Source organism: Rattus rattus, chromosome 3, assembly GCF_011064425.1.
Source record: "Rattus rattus isolate New Zealand chromosome 3, Rrattus_CSIRO_v1, whole genome shotgun sequence".
Lineage (NCBI taxonomy): Eukaryota > Metazoa > Chordata > Mammalia > Rodentia > Muridae > Rattus > Rattus rattus.
This window is the reverse complement of record NC_046156.1, coordinates 185,554,072-185,576,156: the sequence shown is the minus strand read 5'-3', so window position 1 is coordinate 185,576,156 and position 22,085 is coordinate 185,554,072. Positions and strand designations below refer to the sequence as shown.

The window sequence follows — 22,085 nt, the reverse complement described above, 5'->3', positions numbered from 1 at the left end:
TTTTTAAAGATCAGTTCAAAGTTAACGAAATTAAAATATACAGACTCTCAACAATACAAAAGCCACCTTGAACAAAGATAGGGCATAAAAACTGTTTTCACTTTTCTCCTTATATTGTGACTTAAGTCCAAGCCTTGTACAGGTTAGAGACTCACTCTTACCACTGAGCCACAGTCCACTCCACCCCAAGTCTTCACATTTTAGTTACATTTGTATACAACATGAGCAAAATAGAGGCAGACAGAAAGGCAGAGATGCAGGAAAAAAAGTACCTTTGTTGATGATGGAGGAGTAGGAAAATTAAGCCAGGCTGGAGCAAAGTCATGCTGCGCCATTTAGGTCCAGTCTCTCCAACTCAGTGAAACAAGGCTTCAACACCTCATGGCAAGTCCCTGTCACATAAAAATGGAAAAAATTAGATCTGTAGTTTCTGGCCAAAATTATATCCTTATGCTGTATCTGAAATTACAATTGGCTGGACATGGTGGCACATGCCTTTAAAACCCAGCACTCAAAGCCAGCCTAATCTATATAGCAAGTTTCAGAACAGCTGTGGCTACATGGTGAGAGACCCTGTCTCAAGAAAAAAACCTATTACAAATTTTAAGATTCCATTTGCAATTGCTAAATCATAATAAGAGGCCATTGTTTTGAACTAAGTTCCTGAAGTAGACTCCAACAGACCAAACTAAAATAAATGAAGTTTCCTGGCCAAGCAAGGGGTGGTAAACACACCTTTGAGCCCAATACTTAATCCAACCATCTAGAGGCAGATACAGGCAGAAGTCTTGAGTTCAAGGCCTACCCAGTCTATATATCGAGTTCCAGAACAGACAGCCAGGGCTACAAAGAGAAACACTGTGTGTGTGTGTGGGGGGGGGGGTATGATGAAATTTCCCATACTAAAATTCCACATCACCAATCAGTTACTTGTTGCCATCCTACCCTGCATCCCCCCAAAAGGGGAAGAGGGGTAATAGCCAACTTTCTAAACAGACCAGTTTCAAAACACCCTATTAAGTTTTTCTCCAATTTCATCCTTGCCCCAAAAGAGTAACCTGATATTAAGCAATTATCTACTACTGTCTCCCTGATCTTTTTCTTCTGTTTCCTTCTTCATCTCCTATATCTACAAAGCCTACATACAGCCCATCTAGACAAGTTCTCTTTTTTATAGAAAAAGACTTCCCAATTTCTAAAAGAGCAAATAAGACCCAGTAAGATCTTTCTCTTTTCACATAATGAAGTTCTAGTTATTAAAAAGATCAGTTGCAACAGGGTGTAGCAGCTCAAGCTCTTAATCCCAGCACTCAGGAAACAGAGGCAGATCTCTGAGTTTGAGGCTAGCCTAGTCTACTTATTGAGTTCCAGGTAAGGCTACATAGAAACCATCTAGAAAGGAAAAAGAAAAAAAACCTACAACTGGACCTTTGTATGTTACTGCTATAAATTTAAGGTGTACAACCACTATACAACATTTGGCAATCCTTCAAAAAGTTGAAGACATAATTACCCTATTGTTCACAATACCTTTTTCAGTATGCTCAAAGAAGTAAAAATCATACTTAGCAATTTGTATACCAATGTTTGCAGCAGCACTTCGCAATCATCAAAAGGTAAAATCTCAAATTTCCATAAACAGACAAAATAATAAGCAAAATAAACACAATGAAATGTTAGTCATTAAAAACTTAAATACTGTTATGAGCATGAACAAGCTAAGCTAACTAGCCAGGTGGCAGTAGTAGAGCACACTTTGACAATCCTGGAATTTAGGAGGCAGAGGCAGAAGCAGTCACATCTCTGACTTCAAAGCCAGCCCCATCTACAGAGAGGGTTCCAGGACAAGAGGTACACAGACAAACTGCCTTGAAAAAAAAAAAAAATAATAAGCATGCTAACTAGAAAAAATGCGGGCACACGCACGCGCACGCGCGCGCGCACACACACACACACACACACACACACACACACACACACACACAGAGAGAGAGAGAAATCACATGACTCCAGCTCTCTTAAGAAATAAATCTAGGGCTGGAGAGATAGCCCCACTGACTGCTCTTCCAGAGGTCCTAAGTTCCATTCCCAGCAACCACATGGTGGCTAACAACCATCTGTAATGGAATCCAATGCCCTCTTCTGATGTGTCTGAAGACAGTGTCAATGCACTCACAAACATGAAATAAATAAATCTTAAGAAAAAATGTTAGGAAGTATCTCATGGATATAGAACTAAATTATCAATAAAACCATACAACTTAAATGTTAAGTTTTACTTCAATGAAAACAAACAACAGGAACAATGTATTATAGCCATTCAGTAAACTATAAATCGATAACAATAAATAATAAAATGCATAAGATAAATAAAAAATATAATAAATCTATAGCTTCCCTATACAATTTTAAGTACACCCCCATTCTAAAATGTATTACAACTCTGCATATAGCAGCCTCAAACACCACCTTAATAAGCAGATCATAGTGAAATTCACTAGTAATGAACGATTTGAGAACACTGTGTCTCACAGAGTAGGGAGCAATAAACAAAACCAAGCATCTCTCCTGACTCTACCCCAAAGATACCTAGCTCTCATATAAACACAAGAGCCTTAGGCAGACAAGATAATGCAAGGTTGAGGGTACTTCGCCAACCCTGACTATGTAAACTTTAGAAACCACATGGTAGAAGAGAGTCAATTCTCAAAGGTTAAACTGTGGTCTGGAAATCAAGATATCGTGAAAGGCCCATGCCCCCATGAAAAGGCAATCTAGCTCAAAAAAATTCAAGAACGGTATGTTATAAGGCTGGAGAAAAGACTCAGTAGGTAAAAGGCGCCTGCTGCCTAGTCTGATGAATTGAGTCCAACCCCCAGGCCCACATAGTTAAAGCAGAGAACAGAGACCTCCATACTGTGTTCCCCACATGCACTACGGCACACATGTGAACAACAAAATAAATGATTAAAATATAATTTAAAAATTCAAAAACAAAAATCAGGCTATAAAAGTCAAGAAAAAAAATTTGTATATAAGCTGTTAAGCATGTTCATTCTTTGGCACTGAACTGAAGTCTTTCTCAACCATTCTCAATGTATTTACTGAATAAGTGTTTGAACCTCAATCTCAAAAATTCAGCTGGTCTACTAAGCCAGATTGCTCCTGGGATCCCATTTCTACCAATGGAATTATAAGTGAACTTCCACAACCACTCATGAATCTGGTCTTTTCAGAATGAAATATGGATGTTGGAATTCCCACTGGTAGCTTCTCATTATCATTGATCTCCATTTAGTCATCTTGCCTTCAAGCTCAGTTATTTTATCTTCTTGACTTATTCTGTTCTATTCCACAAAATTTTACTGACTTCCAATGCTTTTCATTCCAGCATTTCAGATCGGTTTTTTTCTCCAATATTTCAATCTCTTAAAAACAATAGTTTAATATCTTGTATGGGCTTGCTTTTTTTTTCTATTTTGTTATTCTCAACCAGATTCTTACTTTCTTCTTTCATCTTTTTGAATATACTTAAAAAAAATCATTCTTTTGCATTCTGTCTGGAATTTCATCGGGACTCTTACTTGGTGCCATTACTGTATGATTAGTCATTTGGGCACAGGGATATGTTATCTTGTATTTTCATAGTTCCCCACTTTGGGTTGCCTTCTGGGTCTCTTTACTACCTGACAGTAGAATATTAACAGCAGCAGCCATGGGTATTACCACTATGCAAATGTCATACTTGCCAGCTAACAACAGTGGCCCCTTTAACATCAATAGCTGTCAAGAGTTTAAACAACCAAAAATAGTATGGAGTATACTGGGATTTTAGTTACTAAGAGTAGGAATGGAAGGAAGTAGAATGGAAAAGGATAGAGATAAGTATTGAACTGATTTTGAGAAAAGTCAAGGTAGGTAAAGCAGTAAGGAAGGGCAAGCTGGGGATACCACTAAAGAACGTTAAACCTATGGGTGGTTGTAATTAAGAGATTAAAAAAGGAGAAAAGCAGGCAGTTGTGGCACATGCTTTTTTAATCTGGACACTTGAGAGACAGGTGAAACTGAGTTTGAGGCCAGCCTGGTATACATAAGTGAAACCCTGTCTTAGAGAAAAAAAAAAGTGTGATAACTATTCTAAAGGACCTGGCACACACAAAGCTGCTCACAATTGTCAATAACTCCAATTTCAGGAGATCTGACTCCTTACAACTACTCACACACAAAGGTCACAGACAGATAGGACAGCAAAAACATACATACATTCATACACACACACACACACACACACACACAGAGAGAGAGAGAGAGAGAGAGAGAGAGAGAGGGAGAGAGAGAGAGAGAGAGAGAGGTGTTTTTTTTAAATCTTTAAAGTAGCCTAGGCAACATGCATATATACTTATGACCCTAGCACTAGGAAGGAGGATCAGTAGTTCAACTCAAGGTTATCTGCAACTACTCTGCCAGTTCTTGAAGCCAGGTGAGATCCTGTTTACTAAATGCTATATCAAAAAAACAAAACACTATGAACATGGACCATAACTTTTAAAAGCCAAAGAGAGGCAGGGGGCTTCTACTGCTTGGCTAATTTTAAGAGTATGGACACAAAACAAAGAACCATTTTTTTCCTGATATCAAACTCTGATTATAGAAATAAGACCTCATAGGTTACCAAAATTTACTGCAATTTACTTACATGAAAAGAAAAACATACAAGAATATTATAAAACTGTTGTATTTGTTAAAGGATTACACAAATACATGTCTAAATGTTCTCCCCTCCAAGAAACACCATTTATAATTTCAACAGGAAATATATTCTGGAAACAGGATGTCTTTAATATTTAATTTGTTAAGATTACTAGAGGGCACTACACAATATACTTACAATAGAAACACATACCTTTAAAAAAACTTTACAAGGCTGAAAACATAGCTTAAGCTGGGAATACAGCTCCCGCTGAGCTAACATTTGACCTCAGTAGCATCATGCATGTATATCATGAGAGCCATATCATAAGAGATCCTTATCATATGAGATCTTGGTTTCAACTACAATTCACCAGGAAGGAAGGAAGAAGGAAGGGAGGGAGAGAGGGAGGGAGGGAGGGAGGGAGGGAGGGAGGGGGAAGAAATAGGCAAAATCTTATGTGGAGCTAAAGAAATGATGTCTACCACCAGTTAAGAGCATTTTATATTAAGTACTCTTAATAGGACACAGCATCCACACTGGGCAGCTGGCAACTGGCAATTAATTCAGTATCAAAAAATATTACTAGTTTTGGTTCTAAGACAAAGTCATTTACAGCAGGTTGGCCTCAAATTAACTAAGTGAGGAGAGCCTTCATAAAACTCCTGATCCGGGGTTGGGGATTTAGCTCAGTGGTTAGAGCGCTTGCCTAGGAAGCGCAAGGCCCTGGGTTCGGACCCCAGCTCCGGAAAAAAAAAAAAAAAAAAACTCCTGATCCTCCTGCCTCTTCTTCCCGAGTACTGAAACTACAGTCTTCCTCCACAAGGCCAGGTTATTTGGTGCTGGAGTACTAGTATCAGGATCTCAGGGCTTTGATGCATGCTCAGGAAACAATACCAACTGAGCTACATCCTCAGTTCCTACAGAACAAATTCAAGGTTGAAGCTTCATGAACTTCCTCCTTTGATAGACTAAGAGACCTTGAACTTGAAGGGGCAAGGAGAGGTTGTGCATGAAAGGTTTAGAGGGAAGACTGATAAAAGGAAAAAAATCATTATAATCTCAAAAAATTTTTAACAATTAAGTGCACAAATTTATACTTACTGGGTTTCCTCACAAAACTGAAGCTGGCTAAATCTTCAACAAATCAGTCTACACGGACTTTTGTATTTTAAGAGTTGGTAATGGTAAATTTTAAACTAGAATTGTACTGCAGTGTGAACTAATTGGGACAAATTTTAATTCAAATCAATTTACTGAATGGCCAACATAAACAATTTGGACTAAACAAAGATACAAGGCACAAAAAAAGCAGTTAAGCCCCAACAAGCTAATGAATAATTGTAAAACTAGTCTGCAGCCACAGATCCCTTCAGGTGACCTTTAGGAATAATTTTTCCTCAGAAGTATTTACTATTAGAAAAGTGCCAACAGGATACAGCATGGCCCCATGGTCTATAATTTCAGCACTCAGGAAGCTAAAGCAAAAGTAATGCTACAAGTTCATGGTCAGCCTACAAGTAATGCTACAAGTACATAGCAAGACAGTCTGAGAAAGCCAAAAAAGTATAGCCAGGAATTTTAACACCTGTCTGTAATCTAAGCACTTGGAGACGGAAGCAGGGGATTACAAACTTAAGGTCATTCATTGCTATATAGAGAATTACAGGCCAACTTTAAGTGTCAACATTGTAGCACTCCTATAAAAAAAAGGGGGCAGAATTAGAATTATAGCCCTTTCCAAAATTTAAATAAAATATGTAATCTGTTGCCTACTCTATAAGTAGTCCTGAGTCCTCTTTTATTTTATAAATGTATAAAAATTTCTGCATTACACTACAATACAGCCATAGTCTTGATACTGTTTTAAAAGATCTTAGTGTTTGCCCAAATAAACTGTGAAACCTTAATTTATCTTTAGTTTGTGTTTCTTACACCTAACTCTACTAGGCTTAAGAAATTCCACAGATGACTTAGTTCAATGATACAACACTAAACAAAACAAATGTCTAAACAAAACAAAATGTCTTTATAGCAATAGTATGATCGAAAACATTCTTGGAAAACCTAAAATTACCTTATTATGTAGAATTTCACTTTTTAGAACAAGGTTTATACACTAGGATCAATAGCTATCATGTAGCTATCCTTTAAAGGAGAAGCCACTGTTTAGTATTTTCAAATTTCCACAGCCCAAGACACAAGACTTTTAATATACTTTTAATTAAGCAGAAAATGAAACTATCTTTGATGTCCAATACATAAAGATAATATTTATCACTGTTTCTCCCTGCCTCCTTAAAGACTTGACTGGGGTGAGGGGGGCGAGAGGCATGTGTGTGCAACAGCTTGTGTTGAAACTAGAGAACTTTGATCTCTTTCACATTATAGGTGTTCTAAGAATCAAACTCAAACTATCAAGCTTGGGCCATTATGCACTGAGCTGCCTCAGCCCTCAATAAATGTTTTAAAAGAAATTTTGCTATTTACAACAAAGTAACAGGCCTCATAAATAATGTATTCAAGCCAGACCAACTTTCTAGGATCACATAATCTTTAGTTTAGCCTATTGAGTTAGCTACATTAAACTATAAAATGTAGGTCTTAATAGTGTACACAGAAAAAAATTAGCAATATAGTCAAAATTTGCTCCCCATCAACTCTGGCCCCTTAGGCTCCAAACAGGTAGTATCTTCTTAGAAAATTAAGTATTTGTAAGGTTTTTCCTTAACTAGACTTAGAACAAAACATTTGCAGTCACTTTTACTCCCCACTTCACCTTTTCTTTTTTTTTTTCTTTTGGGGGCTGCTGCATCTAGCTTACACAAGTAAGTCTTTGAAGCACATTCAAGTACTTCTCAACCTAATTCAGTCTCCAGGATCACTTCAGCTCAGCACTCACCTATTAGTTACTTGTCAAAGCTCCATCTTAGCATGTTTTTTCAGAGCTCTGTTTGGTAAATCCCTAAAAAGCAAGATTACACTAAAATACTTCAGTTCCTGCCAGGCATAGTAGTAGCACACACCAGCGCTCAAGAAACAGAAGCAGGAGGATTTCTGAGGCCAGCCTGTTCTACAGAATGAGTTTCAGGACAACCATGGCTACACAGAGATCGACTCTGTCTTGAAAAACCAAAGGAAAGAAAATACTGCCTTCTTTCATTCCCTCCTCTCAAATAATACAACACATAGTGACATATAATTGTTAGACATTATTTGATGTAAACAGTCATAGCTGGGGCAGCCAGATGGGGAAACATAATGCTTCCTGTGCAAGCTTGGAAACCCAAGTTTGAGTTCCAGAAGCCACATAAAGGTAAGATAAGAGAACATACTTGTCCTCTTAACTCTATACACACATCTCCCCGTCTGAAACTCTGAGCTGGAAATTATGTTTACCACTTTATCTCAAAGTTGATTCTGGCCATTTAGTGATAAATGGCAAAATAGCCTTTATCAGGTAAACAAATGTAGATGTTCATACAACAAATGATGCAAACTTAAGCAAGAAAAACAGCTTCTATATGGTCTGACAACAAATCAATTTGGCTATAATCCTATAAAAACAAAATTCACTAGTCCCCAAGCAGTTAAGCATCAACCTATAATAAAAATACTAACTACATATACCAAATTTAAACCTCAAAAAAGAATAAAATATCTATAATGTGAGTGATCCTTTGACTTTTCTATAATTTCACTCAATAAACAGTAAATAAATGAGAAAAAATCCTTGCCCTTAAAGTTTACATAAGGACAGGCCAAAAACAAAAAAAAAAAAAGGTAAATGAGGCTAAAATGAAAAATAGAGAGTTGCCCACTACCTACAATAGTTAAGACAGAGTAGTAAGAGAAAGTCTCACATATCTGAGTTAAAACACAACTAGCCAGGTGCAGTACTGCACAAAAACAGACCAAACTAGTTGAAAGGTTAGAGCAAGCGAATTTCTGGAGCACGAGTTCCAAATCAGCAAGCACTCTCCCTGCGAAGAAAGAAAATCAGGGAAGAGAAAGGTAGTAGAGGGAAGAGGATGGATGAGCTAATAAAAACTGAGAGGGAGAAAAACAAAAAACAAAAAACATAGCCCTTACACCTGTGGGTTGTGACCTCTTTGAGGTGAAGAACCCTTTCACAAGGATTGAATATTATATACCCTGCCTATCAGATATTTACAACAACAGCAGAATTACAGTTATGAAATAGTAACAAAATAATTTTATGGTTGGGGGGTCACCTCAACCTGAAGAACTGTATTAAAGGGTTCTAGAATTAGAAGATTGAAAATCACTAGCCTTACACAATAAGAAAACTAGTGTTTTCAAGGATAAGAAAGGCAGCCAAAGGCCAATGGGTACTAAGATCATAAAGCTGCAGAGAAAAAATAAGAAATAATGTAAAGACTTATACAACAGCATGTTTAGTTCCAATGAAAGACACTGAAGGCTTTTAGGCAGAAACTTTACCTTTTCTTTGTTTTTAAATTATGTGTCCACTACCAAGTTTAGCACAGTTGCAGAGAGGATAAAGAGGTATAAATAGGATCCCCTGGAACTGGAGTTGCAGGCAGTGTGCAGCCCAGGGTGGTTGAAACCAAACTTAAGAAATCTTCTGCAAAAGTCCACACTCCACCTAAGTCATCTCTATGGCCCCAATTACCACCACTTTTAAAGGATCATTATACTCTGTAAGTAAGCTATATAGTACAAATGATAAAGAAAGGAGGCAAATGCAGTCATTCAAATGAAAATAGGATGTTTCTTGTACAATTGCAGAAAGCAATGGAATAGAAAGACTGGAGAGTTGGGGTGGAACAAATAGAATAGCTAAGAGTCCATGGAGAATAGAAGCTAAAGGTGATTGCCATGTGTTTCAGTTTGATAAGGTAGATCAGGAAAACATTAACTGAGATAAAAATGGAGAGAAAAAAAAAAGAGTAGCATTTATGAGACCACTTGCCCAGCAGACATAAAAGTGCTTAAGACTCTAAATTCAATGCCTTCCCACAAAAGGCCAAGGCTGTAGCTCAATAGTAGTAGTGTGCTTGTCTAACCCGATCTCTCTAGTTCTTTGAGATTTTGGGGGGGGACACTGTCTGAGGTTGCCTTGAAGGTACGGAGTAACATCACAATTTTATATGTAGAGAAATCATGAAAGATAGTTACATAATATGAAGATCTGGACTGGACATTTAAGGTTATCTAAATAGGGTCAGGCCTGATGATCCATACCTATAACCCAGAACTCAAGAAATGGACTGCCACAAGTTCAAGGTCAGTCTGACCAACACAGGTTTGTAGGCCAACCAAGATGTTATCTCAAAAAAAGAAAAACTTGTATGTAAAAGTGTCATTTAAAGCTATGATGCCATACCACAGATTACCCAAGTAACCATACCCAAGAACGATCCAAAAGTATAATGCATTCCAAATGTATAATCCAACATTCACTTCACTCTGCCTGTGCTGTCATATATACCACACAGGCTTCTAACACAAATGAAAATCAAATGTTGCCTCAAACACCTCAGATTCAAAACTATATTAATCAAGACTATACTATGCTATCAAATGCAGTGCTTTAGACAAAATATTCTGTTTTTTAAACATAATGCTTTAATCACAGAAAACAAAGATTTATTTTGCTATCACCATTCGTTATCATGTACCAAATCTTTGGATTGTATTATGTTAGAATATGATTTTTAAGAAACATTATTTGAAGGGGTTGGGGATTTAGCTCAGTGGTAGGGTGCTTGCCTAGCAAGCGCAAGGCCCTGGGTTCCGTCCCCAGCTACGAAAAAAAGAAAAAAAGAAAAAAAAAGAAACATTATTTGAGGGTCAAAATAGGTCAGTAAAGTTAAAGAGGTGAACTCAGACTCGATTTCCCAGGACACATGGGAGGAGAAAGAAACCAAAATAAGTTATCCTCTGACCTCCACATGCAGCCTGTGGCACTTATGCCCACACACACAATATATGGATAGATGGGAGTGATAATGGGTGGACAGGTAGGTAAATTAAAAAAAAGAAAAGAAAAAGAAACAACTTTAGTTACTTGGGGTTTTGTTTGCTTGCTTTAAATTGGAAGATTTACTTGGTGCTTTTTGGTTGTTTCTGTTGTTTTGATGGTATTTTTTAAAAAGGTTTCACATACAACAAACTAGCCTACAATTCACTACATAGCTAAACTCCTGATCCCCCTTGCCTTCTCAAGTTCCAAGATTACAAGAATGCACCACCATGGCTGCTGAGTTTAATTAACTGTTTAATGGACTTTGTCTTAAGAGTAGGACAGACTTATCCAACAATTTCTGAAAGGACTTTAAACATGCCTTTGCCAATATGTGTTAAGTTCATGATCTGTGCTCTCAGATAAAAAGGAAGCTACTTTTGCCATGGTGCTGATGACTGCTTACTCACAGGTGAAAAAGCAGGACATAGAAAGCTTCTGTGACAGACAACTCCTACTCCCCACCTTCCGGAACCCCACAACAGCCTAAACAGAAAGCCATGAAAGAGAAATCTTAAAAATTGTGATAAGGATGCTGAAGTGTAGCTCTCACAATTGATGGCTTCTGACATGGATGCAGGGATGCGGGGAAGGGGGAAGAACTCAGTTTTAAGGGGCTGGCCACCAGAGTTTGCACATTCTCCAGTGAGTATATAGGCAACAGAAATCAGGATTGGTTTTTTTATCTTATTTGGGAGGATCTTAAGGGTGGAGAGACTGACCTGGAATGACTGGAAGTATGTGCTCACATGCTCCCAATTCATGATGTAAGATTCCAGAATAATCACTAAAAGCTGTATGAGAAATAACTGCCATTTTGCAGTGTACTCAAAATAGACATTCTCAGCACTATCATCACTAACATACGAAAGAATGTTGAAGATAGTTTACATCCTAGTTTCAAATATTCAAAGATTTAATTCTTGAAATAAATAATCACACCCAGACACAGTGAGGCAAGTTTGTAAATAATATTAATAATATTAATAATATTAATAAGCATCACCATCATCATCATCACACCCAGACATGGTGAGGCAAGTTTGTAATCTCAGAATTTTGGAGATGGAAGTAAGATCAGTGAATTAAGAAGCCAGGTTGGGCAATCTGATATACTCTGTCTCAAAAATATTCTTTATTGATGGAATGAAATGGTAAACACAGAGTTCAAGGACCGCCAGAACTATACAAAAAAACCCTGTCTCTAAAAAAATTTAATATATTTTAAAAAGTGAAAACTAATCAAGAATTTTTTTTAAAAGACACCAGATGAGAGCTGGAGAGATGGCTCAGTGGTTAAGAGCATTGACTGCTCTTCCAGAGATCCTGAGTTCAAATCCCAGCAACCACATGGTGGCTCACAACCATCTGCAATAGGATCCAACACTGTCTAAAGGCAGCTACGGTGTGCTCATATACATAAAATAAATAAAATCTTTAAAAAAAAAAATACACCAGATGAACTGTCTAGAGGTAGATGTCTTTGATCTCAGCACTGGGAAGGTAGAAGAAGCAAGGTAACTCCCAAATTCGAAAGCAGCCTGTTTTATATAGTGAGTTCAATATCAACACATACATGGGCACAAAGTGTAAAAGGATGTTTTATATTCTAGATTGATCATACTTATGATATTATACATTCAAATGCATTATGTTAATATAAATTCCATTCATTTACCTTGCTTATTTTAAGTATATATTATTTTGATCTAATATGAAAGAGGGTATTTTGCTTCAAAAAAGATGGGTTAATTCTATCAACTAAGCTGGATTGAGAAGAGCCTAAGAGATTAATAAAACACTGTCTAAGTGTGCACTTCCACAGAATTAGACAATTAGACTGGGAGTAGGGGGGAGAGCCAGTTGAGTTAGCTAGTGTATTCTCTGCTTCCCTCTCTGCTTCCTACTTGCTAATGCCTTGAGAGCAGATCTGCTCTGCCCTTGCACTGAAGGTACATGCTAAAATAAATCTTTCCTTACTTGAAATGGTTTCCTTGAGGTTTTTAATCACAACAAAAGTCTACAAAATATAGTTCAGTGGTGTATTCTTTTCCTGGGTGCTCTTTTTTTGTTGCCCTAGGCTCTATCTACAACTCCAAAAATACATGAAGTATATACCTAGGCTTGATAACATTTTCTTGTATACCTAGAACTTGGAAGGCAAAGGGCTAGCCTGAACTACAGAGACCTGTATTCTAAGGGGGGCGGGGGGAAGAGGAAAAAAATGAAGAGAGGAGGGAAGAGGAGGGAGATAAAAGTAGGGAGAGAAAGATCTCCAGAGATTTCCATCATATCACGAAGTTCTAGTAGACAGGAAAACTGGAAAATTGGGGTAAGAGCCACTACTAGTTTACTGGAACAGAAATTACTTGGCAAAATTCAATCCCAGCATCAACTCAAAAGAGAGAAAGCAGGAGGAAAAAAAGAAAAACAAATTCAAATTCTGGCTTTGTCACCTAACCCCTCAGGTCAATTATTTAATTGTACACTGAATTTCTTTGGGACTCAAGAGGGCTCAGAGGTTAAGAGCACCTACTTCTCTAGTAGAGGAACTCACATGTTCCTGAATGATGACTAGCAACCTGCAACCGTATCATAGTCACCTAAGAATATAAAATTCAGTTGCTACACAAAATCTTTTGAGGCAGAGTAGTATTTTACTTTTCTCAATAGCATCTTAAAAACTGTAAGTCTTGATTAAAGAAATATATGGGTTCAGAAGAAACACTAGTAGTATAACCTTGGCAAAACATTTGAAATCCCTGTGCCTACATCTTCCCACACAGGGAAGGCCTTCCCCACATGAGACTAAAACACAGGGTTATCCATGAGGCTCAGAATAACATAGAACATGGTATAAACACTGATAAACATTACTTAGTAGATATTAGGATTCATTCATTGCTGAACATGAAAGAATACCTTGTAATCTCAGCATTCAACAGCCTGCGGCAAGAAATCACAGAAAGTTCAAGTCCAGCCTGGGATATATGGTAAGATCCTGTCTCAAAAATATCTAAAATAAAAGACTGTCTACAACAACAAAGTTTTAATGGATAAATATGCCAAGTATAGTGAAATACATCTGTGATCTCAGCACTAGGGAGGCTGAGGCAGGATTTGTAAATTCCAAGCCAGAGTAGGCTACAAAGCAAAGAATGAAGAAGGGGTTAGGGGAGGGGAAGTGGGAGAAGGGAGAAGGGGTGGAAGAGGACAGCTGTGGCTATCTTTATTCTTAAATACTTCAATACTTCTCTGGAGATATACAAATGACCCAATTAGTATATAAAAATATCCTATTAGTCATTAGAGAAAGTATATCAAAAACTGTTTACAAAGGGGCAACTAGGGGCTAGAAAGACAACTGGTTGGTAAGAGCTCTTGCTGCTGCAAAGGATAGATTACCAGCACCCACATCAGACACACAACTGCCTGTAACTTCAGCTCCATGGGATCTGGTGCCTCTGGCCTCTAGCATGCATACAAACACACACACACACACACACACACACACACACACAAACGATTTAAAAAAAAAAAAAAAAAGGAGGAGGAAGAGGAGGAGGAGGAGAAAGAGGAAGAGGAGGAAGAGGGTATCTTGGCAGAGAGGCAGAAGCCAGCATGGTCTACAGAGAGTTCTAGGATAGCCAGAGAGCTAGACAGAAAAATCCTGTCTAGAAAACTCAAGAATGTTACTGGGGAGGGTGAATCTAGAGATTTTGCAATTAAGAGCACTGAATGCTCTTCAAGAAGACCTGGGTTCTCTGTTCCCAGCATCCACATGGCAGTTCACCTGTGTCTGTTAATTCCAGTTCCAAAGAATTCAATCCCAAGTTAATAAAGATGGAGAAAAAATAAATAAATAAAGCTTATCATGAAAGCGTAAAAAAAAAAAAAAAAATCAATGCCCTCTTCTCATTAGACACAAATGTGACACATACTAATGTGCAGGCAAAACTCATACATATAAAAAACAAAATCTTTTTAATTTATTTACTATGCTAACTGATAAACAAACAAAGGTGAGGTTATAGCTCAGCACTTGTCTTGAGTGTGATTAAAATTCATCCTAAAAAAGAAAAACAACAAAATACCTTACCTCCACAAGTCATAGAGCAGCTGGAAAGTTAGTAAAGTACATTATATATATATATATATATATATATATATATATATAGAGAGAGAGAGAGAGAGAGAGAGAGAGAGATACTGATTATATATAGAATACATCTGCTCTAGGAGATCCAAGTAGATTGTGGTCCTAGCTGATATTGACAGGTATTTAGTGAAAAACCTGAAGGGAGCCAAAACATCAGCTAAGCTGTTTTTGATAATGTATTTTGGGACGGTTTCTAAAACTTTTTACAGAATAGGATAAAAAGCAACAGGTTAGCTCCTTCCTTAAAGGAAAAAATTCTAGCATAGCAAATCAAACTTTGAAATGGGAAGCATCGTTATATGTCTTTTTTTTTTTTTTTTTTTTCCGGACCTGGGGACCGAACCCAGGGCCTTGAGCTTGCTAGGCAAGCGCTCTACCACTGAGCTAAATCCCCAACCCCGTATGTCTTAAGAAGTAAAAAATACAACTTAAGATTGGCATGAATGGAATCCAGGTGATGCCATTAACAAAAAACAAGAAATAGAATGGCTTGGGATAATGTAATAAATATAAACACTGTCAAACACTGGTTTGACATAAAAACTGAATTAAGTAGATTCTCTTAATATTGTATATAACTTTACATACAACTTCATAATTCACATCATTTCCATCAGTTTAATATAAAGAACTAAGGCAAAAATTATGGTAAATACACAATATCACAATTTCTTTTTCTAGATACCTCATATCCTCAAAATTACCCTTATGTTACATCATACCTGCATTTAAACTATTATATCAAAGTCTCATCAGGGCCTGTGACATAGATTACCAGGTATTGTCACTTGCTGCAGAACCTAATAGCCTAAGCTGGAAGGCCAAGATACACATACTGCAAAGAACCCATTTTCTGAGAGCTGTCTTGACTTTCACATGAATGTAGGTGTACAGACAGGTATACCCAAACATAAATATATACATACAGTCTTTCATTCTAAGTGACACAGACAAGGCCAACTATGGTGATGTGGACCGATAATTCCTCTAACTGAGGAGGCAGAAGCAAGAGGATCTCACCAGCAGCTTTAAAAACAAAAACCTATGTAGTAATCTCAGTCCAAAAGCAGAAAGAAAACCACAAATATTTAGATCCACATCTGTAAGATACTATATGGTTGAAAACCACATTTCAATTTGTAACTAAAAGCAAAGATCATCCAAGTTAACGAGTAGCAAAACTAAACACGGGGTTCTCTTTTTTAGCTTCTCCAATCTCTATAGTATAATCAGGATTAACCCAAGAGGAATGATATACAGAAAAATAAATGAATAAATAAATGCCAAGGAAAATGTTCAAATAGAAGGAATGGTATCTACAAGACAGAATAAGTAAAGTATAATTTCTAAGAGTATAGACTGGGCTGGGGCTAGACTTTGTCTACCATAGATGAGTAAACGAGTTTAAAGCATAATAATTAAAAGTACAGACTGAGCGGAGAGTACTACTCTGAGTGAGAACTTGTCTAGCATGAAAGCACATCCTCAATACAAAACAAAACAAAAACCATCAGGCGGGGGATAAAAGTATGGGCAGAGTCAGATCACTTGGATTCTAATTCTAAGCAAGCAACTCTATTCCCACCTCAACTTCTCTAAATCGGAATTGTCTCATGCCGCTATAATTACACTACTTTCCTCATAGTTGTCAAGAATGGATATGACGTAAAAGTATGGAGGAAAACACAACACCATAATCTATAACTCTAGTTATCATAATTAAAAAAAAAAAAAAAAAAAAAACTCATTTAGGGGCCAGAGAAAGAGGAACTAGAAGTGAAAGAGGGAAACAGTTCTAGCAGCACTCTTAATTACTAACTAGTGATTCTATACAGTTCAATCTCAAAGTAAAACACTGAAAAGCTGTCAATATTCAGATGGGTTGGAAATATAGCTCAGTGGTTAGCACTTGTTTAGCTTCCACAAAACCCTATGTTCAGCCCAGCTTCAGTGGAGGGCCATGCCTATAATTAATTTCGGCTCTGGAGAGACAGAGACAAGAGTTCAGAAGTCTAAGGTCAGCTTTGAAGTCAGCCTGGACAACATGAGACCCTGTCTTAGAACACAAGTTCAGGGGTGGGAGAGATGGCTCAGGGATGAATAACAACTGGCTGCTCTTCCAGAGGATCTCAGTTTGATTTCCAGCACCAATGTGGAGTAGCTCACAACTGCCTATAACTCCCTCCTCTGGATGCCACAGGCACTGACATACTTTACAAAATTTAAGTATGTACAACTGGTTTTTTGTTTTTGTTGTTTGTGACTAGGTTTCCCTGCCAGAGATCCACCTGCCTCTTCCATCCAACGGCCAGGATTAAAGGGGTCCAAGCACTACACCCAGCCACCGTACATCAGCTGTTCACAGACTACTCCAGGAGTCAAGTTTTCAAAGCTGATTTCTAGAGTTAATTTACCCTGGTATCAGTGCTTGGGAACAGAAGAAATTCCAAGATCACAAGAAAACAAATGTTATGTTGTTATTTTCTATGGACAAAGATTAGGTGATCTCAGTTCTAACTTTCCTCACAGTATTAAAAATAGGTATCATATAAAAGTATGGAGCAAAACAACACTATAATCTACAACTGCTAGTTATTGTACTTACTTCAAAAAGACAAGAGTAAGGGGAACTAAAAGTGTGAAAGGGAGGGTTTTTTTGAGGGGTCCCCTCTGCCCACCAGTTTTTTGAGCCTTACTCTGAAACTGTAGACTAGGCACTACCTGATTGTCTCTTGAATGCTGGGATAAAAGGCTCACAGGACCTACTTTGTTTCTTACTCACATTTAAGATGTATACAATTATACAAATAACTTCAAAAGCCAATTAATAGAATACAGACTCTCTCAAGTGATAGATGTTCTCATCAATTTTTACATAAATTAAGACAAAACCAATTAAAAGAACTGCACACGGGGTTGGGGTTTAGCTCAGTGGTAGAGCACTTGCCTAGCAAGCTCAAGGCCCTGGGTTCGGTCCCCAGCTCCGGAAAAAAAAAAAGAACTGCACACAAGACCTGGCATGTCAACATACAGGTGAATTTCAGCATATTTAAAAGTCAGGAGGACACCATGTTCCAGGCCACCCCCAATACATAACTGCCAATATTTTTTAATGTTTTAAGAACAACTAAAGAGCTTTCAACACAGAAAATAAATATAATCTAGTCTGTTGGAATATAGAGAACTGAACTTCAGAGCAGAAAATAAATGTTAAACATGACTATCCAAATACTGACTTTAGACTATCACATCTTTTGATTTAAAGAAACTAACATAATTCAACAGGTTAGCAAGGGGGAAAACTGTTTAGAAATAAACAATTTACTCAAGTTATAAAACGTTGGGAAAGTGTTGAAAAATAACAATTTTCTACCTCAGAAAAAGTATTTTGGATGAAGTAAACTAAATGCAGCTATACTCATCTATTTTCTAATAGTTGAATTAAAAAACCTTCAGAATGCACAAACACACTGAAAAAGTAAATGTAATAACTAATAGAAAATAAAAACCAGTCCAGGTTGAAGAACTGGCCCAGTGGTTAAGAGCACATACAGTTGTTACAGATGACCTGAGTTCGACTCCAGGCAGGCAGCTGACAACTGCTTATAATTACAACTCCATGTGATCTAATACCCCTCCAACCTCCCACTCAAGTAAATAATAATTAAAATAATATATATTATAGTATCACTAAAGATTCTTACATTTGTAAAAAGATTTCAACTACAGCAATTACTATCCAAACTTAAATAAATAAAATAAAAACTGTCTATGAACTTAAACCAGCAGAAGAGAGCTTATATATACATATATCATGTGTATTATGATATACATATAAGTAATACACATAAATATGTTATGTATATAGTTTAAAGATTAAATCAACTTGCTCAATTCTTATGCTTTTTCCCCAGTAATCTTTAACTGAAGAGTATGGAATACAAACTGCTTCAATAAATTGTTTCAAAAACTTGTCTGTAATGGGTTAAAATATATAGAGTAGTTGTGCCTTAAAACAAGCTATTTCATAAGATATCAAATTTAAAGCCAAACTTGCATTATTTTGTGTTACACTACCTCTAAACTAGATCTCTAAACTGTATGTTTAGTAATGCAGTCTAAACTCACATTTAGAAAAGAAACTGGGAATCAAGACACATGACATTTAGAATGTAAAACCAACCAGACACGTGAATTGTGTAGGATTTTTTCTAAGTTTCTACCATTCTGTTACTCATAAAGTGTAGTGATTACTGACCAGAGGCATTTAAGTTTTTCAACTTTAAAAATACAAGAACTTTTAAAAGACTGTAATATCTGAAACATTTGTAAACCTTAAAATCTTCTCCATTTCAATTTGCTAATAGCTAAATGGCTGGCTATTTTCGGACTTCAGAAATTTAATCAAAAACATTTTTTTCAAGAAACTGAAAGGTTTCCAAAAATAAGACAGGATCAATTTGACTCTTACTATAGATTACAAATGAACATCTAATGTGCTCACCATAGAGGTACTTACAAATTCCAAGGGGACTGCACAGGAAGGTGTTGATTTTTTCTCTATAAGCTTTATGTTTTCCAGTTTGTTTTTTTATTTTGTATCCTCTGAAATATCCAAGTTCTTTGAAGATACTTAACCTATGACTATTTGACATAGAGTTACTTGAAGTCAGCTACCCATATTTATTTTGAAGTTTTCATATGGCTAGATCCAGAATTAGCCAAGTTCCTTGGATTCAAGAGCAAGGTCTTCTTTACTATTCCATGTATTTGTCACTGTTGTACTTATCCAATCCAGATGAAATATCCAATTTATGTGCCAAAAAGCAGAAACAAAAAGAAAAATTTCACATCTGAAGATTACGTCTAAACATCAGCGTATACAGACAACAAAGAGCTATCTCAACACTACCATGCTGCTGTGGAACTGGAACATCTTACATTCCCAAGTAAATAAAAGATAAGAAGAAAAAAACTCTGTATTCTTTCAATGTCTTCATTTAGAAAAGCTGTCCCATTGTAATATGAAAAGAGCTGAAGTCAAAAATTACTAAAACTTTTAATAAAGGTAAAAAGAACTGCCACAAAACTTCAGCAATATTTAAACAGTAATTTGAAACTGCTGAAACTACTCAGTACACAAATCAAACATATCTTACAGTTTTGGCTGAAGAACACCAACAGGAGAGGGGGAAGAGACAAAATTAACACCAGACGAAATACTTTAACCACTTATATAATCCGTTTGAACCAAAATACTGAAGAAATGGCTGGGTCTTTTAAGTAGCTCGTTGTTCACTACTATCATTCACTTCAGAGATGATTCTTGCCAATTTTAATAAACTTCTGGGGCAAAATTACCCCAAACAAAAACAAACTGTAATTCCAAAATGGCCACTTGAAATATCCGGGGCCTTTAAACAAAACCTAGATGATGATCTTCATATCTGCCAAACTCAGTCACCTGTAAAAGTTGTATATAAAAGAAAAACTTAAGTCAGTTTTTATTTTCAAATTAAAATTAACCACCACTTTGAAAAAAATTAACCTCTAGGAAATTTTTTTATCTACATAGTCCTAAAAAAAGAGCTGGGGAAAAAGTCGCTTCCTAGCACTTGAGAGTCTACTGAATGAAGGGGAACTGTGGGTGGGTATCATTGAGGACAGAGTTCCGATTGGAACTGGGAACTGCGTGCAGGTACAATACTGGAGGTTGTTATGTGCCAAACTTAAAACTTTGAGCAAATATTAAAACTATGAAATTGGCACAGGATCTTATCACTGATCCTCCTAATTCTATCCCATGTGTCAAAGGAAAACAAATGGACAGGTGGTGCTGCCACGGAGCGTTAGTAAACCTAACTCCGAGAATGAGAGGCAAAAGGAGAATGACGCTCCTTCCAAAATGCAATCTCTGAGAGAATGGAGCAGCTGGATTTACCCACGAAGGCTGGGTAGGAAGGTGGGAGGGGAGCGTGGCAAGAAGAGTGGCTAAGATTCGCCTGAGACTGACTTGCCAGCCTCAGAGAGCAGCAGTGGGCTAAAGGTGTACGTTCCCGTTTCCTTGGTTTAAGCAAACAGGTTTCGGCCAAAACTAAAGGAGTGGGAGGTGCGGGTCCGACTCGCCCACCACGTTAAGGATGGTGTCCTCCCCCGAAAAATAACAGGTCCCGTCGGACTCGGAGCCGACACGACTTCGGAGCGCAGGTAGCGCTCGCCTCGGCGAGCAACTACCACGGCAACTGCCACGGAGCCGGGCGCGGCGGGGAGGGCGAAGCTCCTCCGAGCACACGGCGGAAGGCCAGCTCGGCCGCGACTCGCCCCAGGCTGGCTTGGTGGTGCCCAGGAAGGCGCGTGCCCGGGCCTGGGGCAGCCCGACGCCGCCGGCGCCCCAGCCGTTCCCGGCCTCCGCCAAACACCCCCCCACGGCCGCCAAGGCCCGCCGCCCACCTCGCCCCACAGCCGCCGCCTCCGCTCCGCCGGGCTGAGTCAACGCCGAGGGCGGGCGCCCCGCGCCTCACGCCGCCCCCCGGCCGCCCGCAGCCTCACGCCTCGCGCCACCAACGCCGCTCCCGACCCCTCAAGCCCCAACGCCGACACGGGTACCCTCTGGTCCCCGGGACTCCGGTACGGGGCCCAGGGGACTGTGTTACCTTCTGCCCCACCAGAGGTGCCCCTGGCCTGGGGGTGCCGCTGCGCTCGATCCCGGGAGGAGGTTTTCGGTACTTTGAATAATCCCCTTTTGCCGCTTTTCCCTCCCCCACAACCAGTCTCAGTCCCAAAATGGCGCCGACCCGATCCGCAATGTTCTGGGCCAAGTCTCGCGAGATCGTGGAAGGTGGCGAGGGGGGGAAGGAACCAGAGAGGTTGAGAAGTAGAGAAGGAAGGCGGGGCGAGAGGAAAGAGGAGGAAGAAAGGGTGTGGAAGCAGCCGTGCAAACGAACCCACTGGGCGGGGCAGCAGGAGGAGGGCCTCCACCACAGAACCTTCTGGCCCAAGTAACCGCTCACGCCCCGGTCAAGGAAGCTCCGCCCTCTACGTCGGCGCCTGGGGGAGGGTAAGGGGCGGGGCTAGTCCGGAGGCGGGGCTTTGAGGAGGACCCGGAGGCTGGGCCGCGCGCGGGGTGGCGTGGGGCGGGGGAGGCGGAGGCTCGGCGCGGTGACGTCAGGAGCAGCTGGAGCCGGGGATTACCCCCTGCTGCTGACGTGAGGACGGTGAACAATCCG

The 22,085-nt window shown here is 38.7% G+C and overlaps 1 protein-coding gene across 3 annotated transcripts in view; it reads right to left on the bottom strand.

Moving 5' to 3' along the window:
• Gpbp1 (GC-rich promoter binding protein 1) overlaps positions 1-21,881 on the bottom strand; it is a 65,143-nt gene extending 43,262 nt beyond the window's left edge. For 2 of the 3 annotated variants that reach the window (XM_032898900.1, XM_032898902.1), the window contains exons 1-3: positions 21,513-21,881; positions 19,379-20,323; positions 273-392 (exon numbers count right to left, since the gene is read on the bottom strand). In XM_032898900.1, coding sequence (XP_032754791.1) covers positions 273-335 — 63 coding nt within the window. In that variant the 5' untranslated portion in view covers positions 336-392; positions 19,379-20,323; positions 21,513-21,881. Of the gene's footprint in view, positions 1-272; positions 393-19,363; positions 20,324-21,512 lie in introns of all 3 variants that reach the window. The other variant, XM_032898901.1, reaches the window with a different exon arrangement.
• Between the last annotated feature and the right edge of the window lie 204 nt (positions 21,882-22,085).